General features: G+C 37.5%; 1 protein-coding gene across 1 annotated transcript in view; it reads right to left on the reverse strand.

Moving 5' to 3' along the window:
- Nucleotides 1–20,933, reverse strand: part of DPYD (dihydropyrimidine dehydrogenase) — a 342,395-nt gene that overhangs the window by 152,871 nt on the left and 168,591 nt on the right. The window contains exons 12-13 of the mRNA XM_059854310.1: nucleotides 17,863–18,047; nucleotides 10,310–10,525 (exon numbers count right to left, since the gene is read on the reverse strand). Of these exons, the coding sequence (XP_059710293.1) occupies nucleotides 10,310–10,525; nucleotides 17,863–18,047 (401 nt within the window). The remainder of the gene's footprint in view (nucleotides 1–10,309; nucleotides 10,526–17,862; nucleotides 18,048–20,933) is intronic.

Below are 20,933 nucleotides of genomic sequence, written 5' to 3' on the forward strand. Positions count from 1 at the left end.
AGGTCAGCTGCTAACAAAGAAACATTCAGCTATAATATTAGCTTATGCCTTTTCATTTATAATGTGGTTAAGGAATTTTTTTTCTCCATTATACTGCACTACATTATCAAAGAAGTCAGGCAAGCAGAAGTTTAAAAAAAAATTAGAACTTACTAACATATTGTAAGTTTAAATATATGTTCTAGAAGAGTGAAAAGGTGATGATAGCTGCTTTTGAGACCTATAGTTTGCATTGTAATTAACTGCTTCATAGTCTAAAATGCACCAGGAAAGTCAAAGTATAAAATCTCAATACTCAATAATAATTTAATAGCATTCATGTAATGCAATAGAAAAAATTTTTGAAGTAGTATCAAGTCCTCCACACAAATCTGAAGTTGTATGTCCTCATAATACAAGATGTGAGAAATTACAATTATAGACTAATATAACATGGATATTAAGGGATTCTTAAAAATGTGTGTTCCTTTTTCCATAGACTGAAAATGGGATTTGCAATTAGCATTGACAAGAGCTTTTTGGATAATTCCTAAAGTAGTAATTCCAAAGTTCACAGAATGGACACACTTGTGTTCTCCTGGAATTAACTCTAGAGGATTTATTCACAAAAATCCTACACTACCTGACTGAAGGATAGAATCCCACAATTGCTATTGTAGTTAAAAAAAAATAGATAATTCTGTATTTCAAATAATGATAAGAAATGCTACTGAGAATACACTCACACACATATTGGGATTAGCAATAGGTATTTTAACATAAGAACTTGTCAGTTTTTTTAAACATATAGGGCTTCATTCTGCTTTTGCAACAATGTCAATCAGAAGTAAATGCAATTATATCACCATGAGATTCAAAAATTAGCTCTTTGCTTTCTTAACTTCTTGTGTGGGCAAATCAGATGTTGAACACAGCCTTATCCTTTTAATTTACCAAATGGGAACTCAAGACCTGAGATGACTCAAACACCTAAAGAGAAGTACACAGAAGCTACACTGGTATAAACAAAAATTCCTTGAAAAATGATTAAGCTAAACCCTGTAAACTTGTGTGTAGAAACAATGCCATTTCAGAGAGAGTTACATCATTTCAGCTAATGCCCACAAAATTCTAAGCACAAGCTGTACAACACCATAAACATGCTTGACACCAATCTCAGTGTCCCTTTAGAGCCAATTTGGGCCCACATTTTTACAAACATCTTACAAGACTGCATGGTCCATGTGGTCATCTTATTGCAGGGGGTTCCATAGGGTTGTCTCCTTACCACAAAAGTTTCATGCCTTCCTGGTGTTTCTCGTGGGCAGCTCCTCAGAGCACTGACTCTTCCTCCTCCACAAAGCAGCCAGCTGACTCCAGTTCCCCTCTCAACCCCCCACCCCACTCTTTCAGAGCACTCTTCTTCTCATTGGTTACAGCTGTGGCTGTTAAAGTCAGGCCCGTTCCTAATCTTTGATAATTGGCCCAGCTGCAACTCCTTAGGGGGAAGATAACTTTCTACACTATCTTTATTTTCTTATATTCTGTCCCCCTCCGGGTCCAAGCAGGAATCTTGGGGCAAAAGCTGCTGCATGAGGTGCTCCAGGTCTCCCAGCCTGTGGTGCAGTGCAGAACAGCAGCCACCCCACAGCAGGGCTGCCTTGTAATGTGCCCAGCTGGAGCAGAAGCCACCAGCTGCTGCTGGGGCAGGAGCTCAGTGCTGGAAGATCCTCCCCAAGGCATCTCAGCCTTGGCATGCCACTGGGCACAGGTAGGGACACAAAAGGGTCACTTAGGCTTTTGCAGAAGCCAGCCTTTGGCCACAGCAGTGAATGCAGGCCTCAGCAAAAATGCTGAATTGCAAATAAGAGCAACAGAATCACGACAAACACTTTTCCTTTATTCCACTTCAGTATCTCAGTAGGCCTAGACTGAAGTCTAGATAGTATTCTGGATTTCGTTTTATAATTAGAATGTGGAAATGAGCGCAAAAAAGCTGAGCTGTGACACATGCACTTAATCAAATGGGGAGAGTCAAAAAGCCAATGACTTGACAGAAGGGAAACTTCTGACATTCTATATTGACAAAATAAAGATTTCATTTTTCCCTGAATGTCTGTGGCTAGCTTTTAAAGTGCATCATAACAATTTCAAAAAATAGGGAAGTTTTTAATTTATGCTGAAACTCAAAAATGTTAAGTATGGCTTTATGCGATGATTGTCTTAGGTGTGTTTTAAATACAAGTATTAAGAAAAATATCCTACAATCTGTTCTAATAAATTATAAAATATATTAATGCCACTTAAGAACATCAGATGCAGATGGTTGGCACAAAATGAAAAGGTTTGCAACAAATCTGAATTGAGCATGGAAAATATGTGAAAATTCTAAATTTCAGAATTATCACATGCCAATTCCTTGCTTACATTCAAACTGCCTTTTTAGCTGAATTCCTTCCAGACAAAAAATTATGTGAGTCATTTACAAGATCACCAACAACCTTCCAAGGACATAAAAAACAACCACAGAAAAGTGTAGCTGAATGGTATTTTACACAAGTATGTTACATATTTGCTTTTTAGAATCCTGTTTATTCAGGATGTGATATTAAAAAATGTTGAGTACTTCAGATACAGCCAACTGCAGATCCTCAGCAGTTTCAGAAAATCATGCATGTGTGCTCTCCTTGTCTCTCTCTTGATAAATATTTGAAGAAGAATGAGGTATTTTCAGAAGAATGAGGTAAATAAAGCAAAATTAGTAAAGAGCAAAGCAGCTTCTTAAGTATAAAAAGAAATAGTTCTGATTTTTAACCAGTGTACAATGTGCATCCATTTTGTTTGACTGACTGGGTAATAGTTGCACTATGAATAGAAATTATGTCCTCTCTCAAGTACTGGTCACTATTAGAACAGCACATATGCTGAGCAGAAATGAACACTCCTACTTTTGGAAGCTATTTTTTATATAAAGGCTTATGTAGCAAATTCCTCAGTGTTGCAGTCTGTATGGTCTTTCAGAATTACACTTGAACTGCTCCTCAGTTATGACAATCGAAGTGCACTATAAGTTTCAGTACAATAAACAATAGTTTTCAGATTAAAAAATACCTTAAAGACTGATTTACAAGTCTTTTATACATAAGCTGGCTGAAATATTCAAGCTCAAGTTTAATGTTCACACTTACACTTCATATATGTATATGGACTCTGACTACACTGTTTTAAACCAGACTCCAGCACAAAAAGACAGGAAAAAGAAACAACCTCTCAATACTGTGTAAAAAAATCTCCAGATGAATAGAAACCAACTACTTTAGACATAACTGAGAATCCTGCAGCCTACCAAGAACCAGTTTTAGACATGTATCTGGTTTTGCCTTTGCTGGCCAGCTTTGTGTGCAGCCCTGAGGAAGAGAAGCCATTGCCAACTCAGACTTTGTGGAACTTATGCCACGAGCTCAAGGCATAAGGCATAGAAGTTCCAGCCACACTTAGTCTGCTCCATGAGGGTGAATGGTGGAAATAAGGCATAACATGGGAGGAAAACTGCTGATCCTCTGTTTGTAAAAATCTGTCCTTCAGACCAGATGAGGTTTACTGACTCAAGGTGCAACACCTCTGCATGACAGATCCCTCTGTCTTCCACTGATGAATTGTCACATTGTGCTCCATGCCTTGAGATAACAGACTTCTCCATGAGAGACTCTGTGCAGAAAAGAGACTCCCACTGCAGAAGAAGTGCAGCATTTCTGTGATATTTAATGCTACAGGAAGAGTGGGACTAAACATTTCCCCAGAGGTTTAATTTTTTATCACGAACTTGTAAGAAGTTTTTCATTTCTAAAGTAGTAAACACAATCACAGAGAGAGAGAAAACTTTTTACAGATTGTTGCTAAACTCTTGCTTTAAAAATGCAGTTATCTTCAGCATTTGCAATATTAATTGGCCAAAATAACCAGAATTACTGATGGCAAAACCAGATTTTTGAATGGTCCAAAGTGCCTCACATGCAAATTCACTCGTGTCCAGATGCACACCTGCACCAGCTAAAGGTGGGCATCTACCTGGTGCAGACTTCAGCTGTGATAGGAAAGCCCTTGGCTTATCAATAATGACTTTGTTAAAGCTCTCAGTCTTGGGATCTTTGGTCTCTCTTTCACTGTGTTCAAGCTCTGCTCCATCTCTCCAGGTGGATTCTTCCAGGGTGAAGATATGCCAAACTCCTACATCACTGGAGTATGGACTGAGGAAAAAGAATGGTTGAATGCAGCCCTTTCCAGTTCCTCAGACAGCAATTTTGAAGCTTTTGAAGTTATTTGCGTACAAAGAAGTCTCCAGCCTTCTTTAAATGGGGTAGGGTAAAACTAAATAGAGAGATGAGATCTGATCCTTAAGTTGAACACATCACAGAAATAGTTTTTCTCATAGACAAAGGAGGAAAGCCTGTTTTCCTGCTACTTAGATTCACATAATTATTTGTTCCTCTTTTTATAGCTAAATAACACATTTTCTGTAAAAAAAAAAAAAGTCATAACTACAGCATTTTAAAAGATAATAATTACATTCCATAGCACCTCTCTAGCATAGCCTTTTACCTCTTCTGCTAAATGTTGCTGATTTTGTGCACTGATCTCAAAATACAAAAACTATGAAATAATAAAGACTGTATTTCCTATTAAAATTCTTTCAGAAATATTGAACAAAATGAAGGATATAACTCCTAAGAATGTGAAAACCAATAATAATATTTTTAAAACTTGTAAAACAAGAAAATAATTTAACTTAAGAGTTTTGTATGCTAAGGAATCCCATAAAATGCTAATTTTTCTGTTCAAAAATGTAGTTAATAAAAGTTGTCTAATGCTGTTTAGTAGAAAGGCAAACAGTCCCTTTTATATTTGACATTAACAATCTGATCATTTGTCTCCCCAAAGAAAGCCCATACAGCTTTCATACAGACCACACAATAAAGAATAGTAATATTTCTGTTTACTGAGATATCAACTGGCATTTCGTTGCAAGTCAATGGTCTATCTTTGCTACAGCATTCTAGACCTCAATCTGGCATCTACAAATGTCAAGAGTATAAAAAAAAAAATTATAGGATGGAAATCAAAAGCATGTTCTAAATTCCTAAAAACTAAACAAAGTTCACCTAGACATATTTGCTGCAGAAATCAGTACAATATTCAGCTGTCAATCTTGAAAAACAATGAGGGAGCGATGCTGTCAGTAAGACAGGATAATAACATTTCAAGCAGATGTTCAGGCGGGGCTCTAATTCTCACTGAACTCCCTTGGTAAGCATTTAATTTCTTTATCATATGCAAGCTAGGCAAATTGTACTTCATCAAAACTGTATTGTGAAATATTAATATTTCATATTATAGCAAAACTCCATAGAATAACCTTTGTCATATTAAGAACATCAGAATTTCAAATGTCATGGTTCTGCATTTTAATGCATCTTAAATAGCTTTTTGGCTTGGCACCATAAATTATAACTAGTTTAATCTAAATTACTACGCTGTAATATCATACAAAAATATACATTTTGTAATACAGATTCACTTCTGTGAAATACTAATGTTATGGAAAACAATGCATCATTGTACTATGATTTTCTACCACCTTCAATTATGAAGCAAGATGCACACAGTGCAAATGTACAGAGAGAGAACTAGCTGGAGCCTGAATATGTATATTGTAATAACAGCACATAGAAAGGCAATATATACTGAGAAAATTAATTAATTCTCTGCCAGCAATCATTTTTATTTAGAAATGGTTCTGAAAATGTATTGTAAAATCTACATCTGTAAACGGCATAAACATATATTATGGCTAGAAAGTTCCCTCCGCTATGGTTTAGTTCAGATTTAATTTAGTTTTAATTGTAGCTTTGTTTTTAAAATCATCCATGCAACTTGCTCCATATGTAATGAAGAAAATTAAAGATTAAAAATGAAGTTAGTCTGCATGTTGATTTCTGCTGGTTCTTATAATAAAGGCAACTGTTTCTGCATTATTGAAAGCGACAGCATCACAAATCAATGCATGTCACAACAAAATAAAGACAGATGTATCTGATTAATCAGAATTAAATTTTAGAAGTGAAGGAAGCATCTAAAAATCAAAGCAAACATTTCTGCTAACCCAGTTGTTTTTTCATCTTTCTAAACAGCCTGTACAATGCAGTGAGAGAACAACAAAGCCTGAATTCAGCTGATAAAACCCTAAGTTCTGCTATAAACTCCTCACTGTGGTAGTGAATATGGCATAGGAATGTACACACCTCATATAACCTTTGACTACTATTTTATACATGATTATAATTTTGATACTATGTTTATACAAACTTTCTGATTACAGGTTTTAATACAAATTTTGTGTTCTAAACAATACTGACTAATAAATTCTTAGCAAATAAACCAGCTCACTATAACACTTCTCCTAAAACCCTCCCACTCACAGTTATGTTTCTAATTAATGCAGTATGTGTCATTCTGCGTGTAGTTTTCTGTTCATCTAAGCTCTAAAAGAGGTAATAATTGGTATCCATTTATTGTGGACTATATGATATGCAGCTCCCCATTTCCCTTCAGTACCTTGCAAACAGAATTCACAAATAACGTTGCTGCATACAGTTATCTGAACAAGACAGAAATACTATTTGAACCAACAGAGCAATGAGCTATTGATCCTGCAGTCAAAAAGGGAAGACATGAATGTAGAAAAATGTGTGTGAAGAGACACTTCTATTCTGCTACTATTTGTCTTTCCTAGTGATTGTTCATTTCAAAAGCAGTTATTCCCTTTTCTGGAAGAAATCAAATCTAGTTGATACTAAAGCAGCCGTGCAAAGATGTTTAATTTAATAAATAAAATTCTACAAGTTACTATCTCCCTCCCAGATACCATCAGACACATACAGGTATAATCCCCTGTGATTAATATTTGCTCTACACTATAATATCCAGCACCTTCTAAAGTTTGTAGAGTGCAGTATATTACGAAGTATAAATACCCTAAAGGAATTTCAGCTATTTCTTACGTTAACTTTTTTGTAGGTTTCAACAGTAGTACAGTAGTAGGCACGAACAAACTTTGCTGAATCACTCCCAGTTGAAATGCTTACCCTACAAACAGAAAGTGCTACAAAGGCTGTCATGAAGACAATTATGAGCAAGGTACGTGGGTGTTTAAAAAGGGAGCGAGCACGGCACCAAACGGTGTGCTGCAGTGTGCTGAGTGCTAACTCCCTCTGGGCAGCATCTGAAATGTTCAAGGTGAGGCCAAGACACACGAGGATTAGAAAGACTAGGGGAGTAAATTACAGTCCAGAGGCTGAACTCCAGCACTGCTACCCAACAGCTCCTCTGTACAAGGCAGTACATGGGCTGCAGGGATCCCTGGCCTTGTGTTTTAGAAGAGCTGTCTGTGCTAGATGATGGAAGAGAGAAAAGTAGAAGTAGCTCATATGAAATAAGTCCTGTGTCTTACAAGAATCACAGCTCTCCAGCCTGAGTCCTTTTTATCTCCTTTTTATCTTTATCCCTTCTTCCAAGATTTATCATGCTTTTCTCTCTGACCTTATACTATCACACCATAGTTAATGAAGGGAATTTTGTGATTGGGCTGTATGTGCTTTTTACCACCCATATGTCACTCATATTTAGCTGCATCAGTCCCTTTCCCTGAAGTGACAGAGGATGCCCTGGTAAACAGGGAATTCACTGTTTTCCCCTGTCAGTGTCTGAACACAGTGGCAAATTCAGTCACGGGCTCTGGAAAAGGGAGAATTTCTCCAGCTGCTAAGTTCCCCATGGGACAGAAGCAGGTTATGCTTGGCAAATCAGAAGGAAGCCCATCACTTAAGCCTTACCAGGACAGATAAAATGAGGACATGAGGGAAGAACACAGAATCCTACTTGCACCATATACAATCAAGGTTGAAGCGGAAAAGCTTCAGCTGCCAAAAAATTGTGTCTAGCAAGCTCTCTTCCTTCCCAGAAGCTCTTCCACTCTTGGGAACTGTACTGTCTGGGGAGCTGCTCCCCCTCCTCCCACCAACTCCACAGGCTTAGATCAGGAAATCTTTGCTCTTGATCCTGCTGTGTAGTTTGCTTTGACTAGCTGACACTGCAGGACAGCTCAGTCTGAAATCCCCACTGTTGGTACCACAGCCCAAGAGAGCATTCTGCTCCCTGCTAAAAACTGTACAAGATTTATGTCTACATAATCAAAAGCTAAATTAGCAAAAAAAAAAAAAAAAAATCAGCACATTATGGCAACCTGTAATATTTCAAACTCTCTACCAACAACTTGTTCTGACATTAAGTCTACAAGAGCAGTCTTTCTGTAATACTCTGTTCATGTAAGAACTGCGGTATCCTACTGAGCTTTTTCTTCCCATTTGAAATAGTTATTTTTGAAGTATTAAGTACCATGTTACTCTGATAAATAAAAGCAATTTTGCTTCTGCAGCACCTCTTAGCCAAGCATCTCAAATCATGCCACAAATACACCTGTAGGAAGTGCAGTACTAGGAAGAACACAATAATGGGACACAGTTCTACTAGACACAACACGATTTAATATCAAAATATTAGAAGGAAGCTTAAGCAGAAATAACACACTGAAATAGAATTCACTAGATATCACATTTCTGAAGTTACTAACTTAAATAATACCTGCAATATCTTATTGCTATAAATACTTTTGAAAAAGACTTCAAAGATCTTCATCTGAGTCACACCTCCAGAGCGTGGCATCCAGTGGAACACTTCACAGTCGCCATTTCAGAAATGACTCAGAGTCTGCTGCTTAGTATAGCACCAACATCACTTCCTACAACATGCATGTCTTTCCTCCTGAACTCCCACCCAAGCTGGAACTCAGCCTGTGTCTGTTTAGATCTCGAGATGCACAGTAATCAACGTGCAGTCTGGCAGGACTGCCAGCATACCAGCAATAAAACTGATAAAAAAATAAGTCTCAGTACTTGCTATGGGCTGGCTGTAGCCTAGGCACTGAATAATTACAGCTGATGGTATGTTATACATGTAAGTCAGTTGTAAACATATTTGAACGACATTTATGTCCTAAAATCTGTTTTAATAAGAAGCCCTGGGAAGTAGATTGGAATTTCCACTTCAATCCAGATGAACACTTACTTCCCCAGGGCTACCTCAGGTGTAAGAGACAGCAGAATCCAGCCTGACACATTTTACAGTATTCTGCATTTTGTTCTTGACCTTCCCCATACAAGAGGGGCACCCACTATAGTGAATTCACCTGTGGTACTTACCCATGGAAAGTTGTGGAAGAGGAATAAATCCACCTTCTCTGCTCCATCCATCAGTACCCTCATATATCCCCCCTCTGAACCAAGAATAAAAGGCCCTTGTATCCAAATTAAATTCAAAAGCTTTCTTCAGCCCACACTACTCTATGTTACTGGCTAACAATACATGGCTGTTACTCATACTGTTATTGAGGCCTATGTTCAAGGATTCACCTTTTCTTCCTCTCTCCACAAGTCAAACCATATCTACATCTCAGCTCAAAACCTGTTTCTTTTCTCTGTGATCTGTTTATCAAAGCTGTTATTTTCTTTCACTCTCTAAACTTCTTGCTCAGTCTCACTTCATCATTTTGAACGTAGCAAAAAGAAGTAGCAATTCTCCTGAATTCAAAAAAGAAGTTACACACTTAAAACTGCACAAAATGCTTTTTATAAGGCACCACACTCAAAGTCCTTCCTCCTCCACTACATGTTACTGAAGGTTGATGTCACTGTGTTCTTCTCTCCTTAGGCTTGGTTTTATGCTGCCACCATCTTTCTCTTCCACTTCCCACCCAGCCTCCCCCTTGCAGCCACATGAGCACATTGCAGCTGCACCTCCAGTTCAATGGCTAATCTTGGCTGCCTCTGGCTCAGAATCTGCCTTTCATGAGTTATGTGACAAAGCTGGTACTCATTCCCTTTACATTCTGATCCTTCACAGAAAACATTTTCACTGCAGTATTTAAAAAAAAAAAAACACAACATTTTTTCCACTTAATTGTTGACTAACATTAGAAGTTGGGGCAATATAAGGGAGGAATGTGACAACAAACAGAACCCGAAATTGTGTCACTGCACTGTGGAAAGCTCGCAGACTAGCTGAACTACACAATGCATCATAACCATTCTCTGCTATTTCATGCTAGCCAGGTATAACAGAACCATTCCCCAAAGATTTAGAGTCTTCAATTATACAAAGATATGGTTACATGCAAAATACACATAAAATATTAAAAAATATTAAAATATTTCCTCACCTTATCCAGGGAGAATGTTTTAGTGACAGCAAAGCCCCATCCAGCTTCAAATGCTCTTCGAATCATTGAAGAACTAGTAGCAGGGGTTGCACTGGCAAGGCCAAAAGGATTTGGAAACTTCAATCCAGCCATTTCTACACTGATATCCACTAAATCAATAGGAGTATAGAAGAGAGGTAGTTCTGGAACTGTAGAAACTGCAACACCATGTAAGGACTGTAAAAAAAACCAAAACAAACAATAATACTAAACCACTGATTTTTTTTCCTGATCTATTTTTAAACAAATTATTATTAATCCTGATAAGGGAATAATTAATATATAATAACCCAAAGTTCAAGTACTCTATTTTGTGTTCAGACTTGCAAATCAGCAAAACATGCAAACATTCACCTATGTAATATCTGCAGCCCAAACAGTCTTCATGCTGAAATATTGAAATACTATGCTATGCTGGAAATAACACTGACAGTAACAAAAATAATGAAGAAAAAGTTACTTTACATCCTGTACTGATAAGCCTGGTTAAGTCCAAAGGTTTGTTCAGCCTTTCTGAGGAGCCATTTCTATTCCCTACAGCAGTCAGTAACAGTGAGATTGAAAAAACCCAGGGTATGCAGACAGACCCTTTCTAGTTCTCTTCTCAGGTGCCAATCTATAAAAAGTATAAGAAATTGTGAAAAATGAGGGAAAGCATCATGTGGAGGATCACTCAGCCCTAACTCTATGTATTCTGAACCTCTGAACCTTTTTCCCCCACTTTGAAAGATTTTTATACAGCCTACACAATGGCATACCTATGCAAAACGAATGCTGGGTTTATATTTAAATGTAGTAGCATGACTATACTTCAAGACTGAAAAAGTTAGTGCCTGATTGCCATCAAAAACATCATACACATTATGGCTGTGCCACCACAGTCACTTTTGTTTTCATTTGAAAGAGGCTTTACTCTGAAGAGTCAGTGAAAAGCATTCAATGTATATGTTGAATCTAATAAAATAATAATTGCAGAGAGAAAAGCTTTTTCCATGTTTGGATACTGAACAGCATCCTGATCAGGCTGTGGTGGGTAGAATTTAAATCTTTGTTCACTCAAATGGTTGACTCAATAAAATCACAAAGAAACAAAGCAGGAACATCTAACACAGTGAAGCCCTACACTGTCTGTGCTCCTAGTAAGTTCCTAGCTAAGAGCACAGCAGTTTCTTCTATCTTTAAAAAGAAGACTTTTTTCAGCAGGACAAAAAGAACCAGTACTTGAAGTTTGGAGAAGACTTTCAGTAGCAGACTAAAAACCTCAGCCACTCAGAAATTGCTGCCTTTTGGTTTTTTTGAATTTTTTTTTTTTTTTTTAGGGAACTTATTTAATCAATTTTTACCTGTGAAAACTAAAAGAGCAAAGATGGGATGAGGAGTTTTTTGTCCTTTTTTGTGCCTTTTATTTCCTAGGCTGGTTTAAAACCTGAGTGTTCGTGCCTGTTTCGTTTTGGGGTTGTATGGATTCCCCTCACACTATTCTGACCCCAGATCTTTTAATTTTCAGAAAAAGAGGATACATTTTGGGGTCAAATTTTCTGATGGCTTAAAAGCACTGAAAGTAGTGGAATTGTCCTAACCTGAATGATGTGAACCTGAATGGGTCCCTAATGGTGGACATTTTGAGAAAAGCTAATTTCTAAAGACCCCTAACACTTGGGACCAAACTAACTTCAGTATCCTGATCTCTCTAAGCTGGAGACCAGTGCAGTTACACTTCATAAAAAGCCAAACATGCCCCATTTCTTCTTTCCTAAGTGCTCACTGCTTCCTCCATGTCATACCCCACAGGGCTATTTTTCTACACCAGGAGAATCTCAGTTCTCCCAAAACCAAACAGCCTGGCATTCTACATCTCAAAAGCTTTTGTTAATTGGCAAATAAAAAAAAAAAGGTGGGGGGGGATAGGGGGGAATTTTGTCTTTTTATTACTTTGAGTTTGATTTCATCCTTTTAACTGTTTTTTTCTCTCTTTTTTTTTTTTTTTTTTTTTTTTTTTTTTTTTTTTTAGTTTTTCTTAACTAATATTTCAACTGTAAAATGTTGTTTGCAATGCCAAACCAGAAAATCCTGGATCACACAATTCAAATTAAAGCATTTTTTAAATGCTAGCACTTTTGGCTCCCACATATCTGAAAGTGGGGAAATCTGCTGAAATCAATGCTGATATACTGAACTCTTACAAAAAATCTTTGATTTTCATTCTTACAGAATCACATCAAAGACAGACTTAGGGAAAATTGTTTGGTCAACTCCACTCTTTGCACACGTGTGAGCAATAAATGCAATTTTCTACTTTGAATTAATTTGCTGTTCAGAATCATTCAAATGTTCTCTGTGAATACATTTCAGTCTGAGGATTGATCACAAACAATTCACAGCTCGTACAACTGTAAATAGAATTTGCTATAGACAAATAGGCAGAGAGTGCTGAATATGAAGCTGAAGTTCCATTGTACTGTTTCTTTGCCCAAGCAGGACAATTAAATCTCTAAAAATTGTTATCACCTAAAATGAACGCTGCTTGAAAGTGATTCCTAGCAACCTTTCTATGGTAAAATTAGAAATTATATCCTATACAAAACAGAAATTATATCCTATACAAGACAAAACAAAAAAAAAGCACCATGGATGAAAATAACCCATGTATGAAATGTAGGAATAGGCCTGGCCTCCTGCATGCCATCATTTAAACCAGACTAAAGCCACTTCCCAAACTATACACAGGGGCCCATTTCTCCTGCCTTACTTCCCTTCCAAAGAGCAGAACCACAAAGAATTCCACCCACGTGCACTCAGGCCCCACAGTATTTGCCTAATGGATTGCTGATGATGAAGTCACCCAAGCAGAGGTGGCAGGGGGAGAAATATGAAAGGTTTCAATGGAATAAACCAAGTATCTAAAAACACACAGGGGCAGGATGCAGCTGAAGGTTCAGTAGTCAGTGGCAATACATCTTTGGAGATTTATCTCCCTCCTTCCTATCACTTCCTTTTTTGCTGTTTCTTTACTTTCAGCACAATGCTTATAAAATAAATATATTTTATAAGCCTTGATGCATTGTTTTCTACAAAGAAAAATTTCTGGCAAACAAAAATGGTATATAGCTTGCTGAAAGTGAAATCATCTTTATAATGAAGGATCTCCCTGACATTGCACAAACAAATAGGTAAAGAAAGCCTGCAGGCAAGAGTTTATTTATAATAACTCTTCTGTTGATTTTCAGAAGTAGAGGACAAAAAGTGTGGTTCATTCTTCCTCTTAATTTGATGCCAACCAGCTGAGCTACCAATATTGCAGGTACTTCTTGCAGTCATGACAATTTTTTGGAGACTGGAGCAGGATGGTGAAAAATCCCCAGCACATTGCAAGCAGTGGGTCTACTTCACCCTAAACAGGGTAAAGGCCTGGCCTGAAGGCAAAAGTACACGAGCTGCAGCACAGGGCTGAGAGACAGAAACTCAGCTTTAGACCTGATGAAATTTTTGCCATTAATTTTCTTTAGATGGAGAAAATTCCTAACCAGAGTGATACGGTGTAACTACATTTTCTGGCCTTTAACAAAGACAGACTGTGAAATCAAGTAGTTGTATTACTGTTATTTTTCACAGAGAGCCTTCTCCACAAGTCTTAGTGCCTGGAAGAGTTTTCCTGAATACTTCCATCTTACTCTGGCTTTCTCCATTTTGAAGTCTGATCTTAAAACATGTCTTTTCTCCCTTGCTTCTGCTATCCTCTCTCCATTAATTAACTTGGTGGTAAATATGTTTATATTATTTCATGCAATCTCTGAATGGTTATGGTTGGAAGGACACGTGGGGACTATCTTGTCCAGCATCCTTGCTACAGCAGGTTTGCTCAGGGCTCAGTCCACTCTGAGAGAGATTTTCTCAGCTCCTTTCTGGCTTTCTCTTTCTGTAACAGACATATTGCTTATTCAGGAGCAAGCAACTAAATTACCAGGCTTCCTGAACCTGCCTTTAATTCGCCTTATTTGCAAATGGTGCTTTGCTGTTGCCTGCTAGTGTTTCATACGTTGTTCTAGCTAAACAAAGGAACATTCATTTTTTTCTGCAGTTATCCTGAAAAGAAACAGACAACATAACTAATGGCTTCCAATTCAAGCTTCCTGGGAACCTCTCAATTCTGGTATTGATTATGAAATAATGTATATTCATGCTCAATAATGTATAATGCATGCTCAAGGAACATATGAGAATGGTCAATCTTGATAAAGAATCAACACTATACTCTTCAGACACAAAGCCCATATATTTTCTGACAGCATAGGTAAAGAAAAAATAGAAAATATACAATAGTGGTTCAAAATAACACTGTGATGTGCTCAAAATTCATCTTGAATAATGTCTTAGTGAAGTGCAATTTATATCAGTTGGGATCTAGGCCTCTAGTCTCTAAACGTATCATGTACATTTCAGTCTAGGAAAAATAGAAAAGAAACTTCCACAGTGGAAGGTTACAGTAAAGAAGAAAATGGATTTAAATAAATGAAAACTTACTGTGATTTAGAAAAAAAAGACACTTTTAAAGAGGGATTTTTGTGCGAAGAAGATGGCAGCTTGACTGTCATATATGGGAAAATAGCCCACAGGAAGTGCATGAATAGAGCAGGAGTGAAGCATTAAGACTGGCACAGTCATCCAAGATGAAAATACTCGAAGTGTCTTTACTCTAAAGATAGGCATAGAAAATTAAAAGTTAGTCCTGCAATAATTGTGAATTACCCTGAATATAACTATTAAACAATTAAATCCATTCACACATCAAAAATAAATGAATGGTAACTGAGGCCTAAGAAGAGAACAGCAGCCTGTATTGCTTCTGCACAGGATCAAAAAGTCACCATTGGACAAAAGCAAAGGCTTACAATCCCCAAACTAAATAAACCACTAAGATTACTTAATTGAAATTTTTATGTCATTCATGGAATGACAAAAGAAGGCTGAATTGTGAGAAAATGTGAGTAGTAGAAGGTTGCATGAATTGGGCTGATTCTGTTTGGATCTCTAAAGCCTTGCAAGGAATGGTTCTAGGAAGACTGACTGTGTTTCCTGACAGGTTCTACTACAGCTATCCTTAGTTAGGCTTTGACCGGTCATGTTTATAGAAACTAACCTGACACAGCTGCAGGCAACAATTTTTGAGATGAACCTATGCCTCGTATAGTGGGAGGAATATGTTAAGAGGCAGGAGATATTTAGGCAACTAATGACAGAAAGTTTCCAGCATAAGAGCAGCCAAGAAGCTTCTGTAAATAACTCTCAGCATTGAACATAAGGCATTTCTGCTGAAGAGTCCTGGAGTCTGGATCTCACGCCTGACTTGACCACGTGCCAGAGCTTGCAGTGACTGGAGTTTCAGGGCACATATCAGCCCCATCTGTTCGCTTAGCCTTTTGCCTGGAGTAGGCTGGGATACAAGCAGCGTGCTGTTCAAACACTGCATTCTGCAAGTAGTCAGGATGGTGGGTTTGAGCTACACTCTTTGACATTGTCTTGGACTAGTTGAAAAATCCTATGGAACAGTTTTATTCTGATGAAGACTGACTGCATCATTTATAGATCCTGGTGCTGCGACAGTGATTTTGGAAATGGCTACCTACTCCTTAACTAAACACAGACACTATCAATACATTTATTCAAAATTTCATGTGCACTTGATTCAGACACTCAGTTCACAGGATGGCTGCCTGCTTTAGAATCTCACAGCAGAGAGAAAGCAAGGTGGTATGCGAGGGTATTTTTTCATTTGCTTTTGGAAGTTTCCAGGATACAGCTCAGCTGTGAACTGAGTGCATGCGCACACATACGAGCACAAAGGCAGGCACACGTGCACACACCTGTCCCTATAAACAGTAGGGTAATACAATCCTTCTCTAAACAACTTCTTTAAAAACAAACTCCTCCAGTCACTAAAATTTCTACCAGCTCCAAACACTGGCGAAGTAAATTGCCAAATTACAGCATTTTGCACCACAGCAACCAGATTTTACAAGGGCTGCACATCCAAATAAATGCCCTTGGGCAACCCATTCATCTAACAGCTGGAAAGGTGACACTTGACATTTGGAAACTTCCCTGTGAAGATTGCTGTAAGGCTTTCCCATTAGCTTCCTGGTGAGACTGTAAGGTTGAATAAGCTGCCTTGAAACCTGCAAAGGGTAACAGAAATGCTCTAATATCACAAGTCTGCTTGATTTAAAATTCTAATTCTCAAGCCATGACTATTCAGATTTTTTTTTCCAAAGTATTAAATACATTCCAGAAGGGAAAAATAAAAAAAAGCTTTGTGGAGGAAGCAACATGATAAAGGAGGGTTGCCTGTATTTCTAACAGGTTGAATAAGGAGACAAAAAGGAGGAGATACCTTCTCTCCCCTACCACAGTTACCCAAAATCACTGTGCATTGAGAAATTAAGCAAGCAGGTCAGGGATTAAAGATGTTTCACACTCAGCATTTTCATAGGGTCTAAGAAGGCAGGACACAAACAGTGCTTTAGAACAAGTGCGAAAAAATATGCACAGATACTAACAACAAGCTTTCAGTTGAAGTATTTTTAGGAAGTGAAATCAGACCCCAACAGCATGAAATTGCACAAACATGCAATCAGAGAGGCTTTGAGCAGATGGATGGGGGAGAAAGACATTGAGCTGTTACAGTCCCAACTTCAGTTGTTCAAATCTCTTTATGTGGGAGAATGAATCATGTATCATGTTTCTTAAAAGTTCCCTGCACTACGAACACACTTTTTGTCAGTTGGTTCTCCAGGCTGTGTCTCTGTCTCGGGAGGTTTCTATTCAGCTCCTTTAGACTTTGTGCTCATCTACTAGAACAATTAGGGCAGAGTCAGTAACATGCAAGGAGAACCAAAGGGAAGCATGTGGTTACCAGGTTTTTCAAGTCTGTATGTAATACATTTCTCAGGTAAATTCTCCTTTGCATTATTTGCCTCTGTGCATTTAATGTTTAGTTTTTGTCAAGCTCTTGTATCCAGTTTATCAGTCTCATCAGAGCAAACGTTGGTTCCAGTGTAGATAACCTGAGCACTCTGTAAACTGTTAGTAAACTAAAAATGTCTTCCCCAGATAAGAACATTGGCAGTAGTTAATTTTTACTTTATGCACTACTGGAAGATTTTACTTTTTAATGCTTATGGAGCTCACTCCTTTTCCCCAATCACCCAATTAGGGCTTCTGTTTGCAGCGTCTGTTGTGCAGGGAGGCTTACTACCCTTGAGTGGAAGTTAGAGCTGGGGCCAAGAAAATATTGCTTGAATTTTAGTGTTAAGATAATGTAAGAAAGCTGAGTTCATCTACTCAAACTCTAATATGTGATCCAAGATGAATGAATCTGTAATGTTCTAATCACCAGATAATCTAGGCATTATTTCTCAAAATTTGTATAATGAATCAAAACCATAATGAAAGTATTTTTTGAAGTATCTAAAAGCAGACAAAACTGGGAGAGAGAAAAATACTTTTGAAGAAGTCACCTGGATGTATCTGTGCATGTACCAGGAAGCTTGTTTGCCATCATTCACAGATTCCACTGTAGTGTTGGCAAGACCACCAACGTCACCCCCTGCAAACACCCAGGGCTCGCTTGTTTGCATCGTTTCTGGGTCTACTTCAGGGAGACCCCATCTGTTAAACTTGATAGGTGCCATGGCCTCTCTGACTGTAATTAAATAAATGACAAATATGTTAATAAAAGAAAGAAAAAACTGTTGCTAAAATCTGTCAAATATATGCTGATAACAATAAGGAAATTTAATGCTGAGAAAGATATTTCTCAATAAAGTCAAAGCCATCCTGACTTAATATTCAAACTCAGAACATCTTGGAAGGAAGGCTCACTTCAAAACTTGTTACACATATTACAAATAAAACCACAATCAAAATCAAATTAGAAGAAGACAGTATCTTTTGTATCTTTTCAGTAATGCTGAATTTTTTTAGAGCATGTATGAAGAGCCCTTAATCTTTTTCATGCTGTTAGGAAACAGCACATATAGGCATTTTGCACATGAAATATTATTGTCTTTGAAATAATGTAGATGTGAAAATTAAAAAAATATTTTTATACTGCTTGGTTTTATATAAATGTCATTAAGTACACATAAATGCTCAGAAGAATATTCTGTTAATATTTTTTAAATTACTACATTCACAAGGCACTTCAAAGTAGCTTCATTAAGAGAATAATCTTTTCAATAAATAGTTTTAGCAAATTTTGATGGCATCTATCAAAATGGGGGGGGGGGGGGATATAGCTTTGTCTGCAGTAACAGAACATGCTGCAATAAAATGCAGTTTAAAATTGCAATGTCCCTCAGGGATGTACCACTGACAGATGCAGATTGCCAAGGTCAATTAAACTGATGTAGTTGCACTGTCAAAAGAGAAACCTGCCAGTTTAAGATGAAGATTTCTCCAATACAAAGGACAAAGTCATGGTATTGTCCCAGCACACACCTCAGTACAGAGCAAACTTCAAGCACAACTTTCCCACACATCACAGTGATGGGATTTTCATCCAAGGCTCTGTGTCTCCTTTCACCTCCAAATCATATATTAGAAATGTATTTCAAAGTGGAGGCTATGTATAATCAGGGGCAAAATAATTAAAGACAAAGCAAGGCTCAAACATTGTCACCTATTTGTCCCACCTACACTCTCCTCCTCAGCCTTGGCATTCACAAACATATCCAGAGGACTCAAATTCAAAGGATTTTTTGCAACTTGTTCAGAATCCTGAGTCAGAGAAGACAGTTCTAAGCTGAAAGCTTGTAGCAGATTTTCTACCAGAAGTATTTAATCTATCTGCAAGACCTGTTGCCTGCACAGTCTCTCCCACCTGGCATATACATGTGGCTTAAGTTGACAAAAATAATATTTGGGTAGCAACAAACTCAAAAACTTAAGAAATTATTTCCTGTAAAAATATCTAAATTACTGAAAGATCACATGGAACACAGCCTTCAGACAGATATTTTTCATCTGGAAAAGGAGGGGTTTGGTTTGTTTGGGTTTGGGCTTTTTCTGTTTGTGTGGGTTTTTTTAAAGGAAAGAGTTGGGTGATAGCAGTTTTATCAAAAATCCTTCAGAAATCAATACATAAACATTCTCTTTGTGCCTCAGACTGTCTGTACTTCAAGAAAGCTTTTGATCATCTTATATTTGTCATATATAGGATTACTTATTGCATCCAGTTGGTACCATCTCAGCATGTGGTCTAGACGGCTCTCACAAGTTAAATATGTACAGGCTTGTAAAGACATGTTTGGAAAAAAACAGGAAAACTTGGTACTGCAGGATTTGGTAGTGGGGATTTAATAGATGACTTCTGAGACAGGACTGAACCACAGTAAAGGTGTGTGAGGACAACATGCTGTCGAAAATGTAGTTTTTCAAAAGAAATTATGTAAAACTGGGAGTTCTGACTACTTATTTCATTTTGTAGAAAAATAGGGTATTACTTCAGTTATCCTGTATCTATTACATTTCTCCAATCTCTTTGAATTGCTTTGTTCTAAAATAGCTGTCTGGACATAATTATACCAAAAGCTTTTTGAGTGTGAAAAATGCCCAACATATCTTCACCTGAAACATCTCTCCAGGCCTGGGGATTTGTCTGCCTGATCAGTATTTTTAAAATTGAGAAAGAACACTTCCCTGGTGGCAAGGTTGACATGGTATCCAACTGCTATTTATTTCTTTCTTATATTCTCCAAGATTTAGGTTATATAAAAAAAGGGCATGGTTCAAAAGCATTTTATATAAGAGCTCTTAACATCCTCACAATTTGGATCTGACACCTGGTGCAGCTGGGAGGCTGAAGGGAGCACCTCCCAGACCACCTGCACAAAGCAGGGGAGAACTTCTGTCTTCAGAAAGGGAAGTCCCTTCTCTGCCACTGCAAGGGTGAGAGAGAGCCCAAGAGCTAAATATGAGCTTGAACTATTAGTTCTCTAAATTGGTGTTGGACACTGAACAACAAGCAAACCAGATATTTAATGTTTGGTGCATGATTTGGGACAGAGGAAAAAAGTATCTTTAAAAGCCTTCACCCTCCCAGTTTCAGTCTTCAAAGTTTAAAACTAACATATCTTTTCTGTTGAAAATTCAAACTGCAATCCTGTGTTTGTGCTGCCATCTCCTCCCCAGCCTAGTGAGATATTATATATCATTTGAAAAGATCCTTCTGGATGAAAGACAGCATACAATTTAATTATTCTACTGCTATCAAGTGATGCTAACAGAACACCAAACAAAAGGACAGTGCTGAATATATTTTCCGAATTCACTATATTCACAGAGCAAACAAACAGAAATGGAAACACACAAGCAAATTATAGCATTTGCAAAAACAATATTAAAATATAAGTGAATGCAGAAAAAATATTTTAATTAACAAAACAAATCAAATGGAAAAGATTCCTCAAATAAAGCTTTAAAAGTGAGTCTCTGTGTGACTGCCATGACTAATTATGCATCTATGTAATGTGTGTTCAATTTGGGCTTATTTAAATAGCAGAAATGCTCATTAGCTGCAGTATATCTG

The sequence above is a fragment of the Haemorhous mexicanus genome, chromosome 9 (assembly GCF_027477595.1).
Source record: "Haemorhous mexicanus isolate bHaeMex1 chromosome 9, bHaeMex1.pri, whole genome shotgun sequence".
In the NCBI taxonomy this organism is placed as follows: Eukaryota; Metazoa; Chordata; class Aves; order Passeriformes; family Fringillidae; genus Haemorhous; species Haemorhous mexicanus.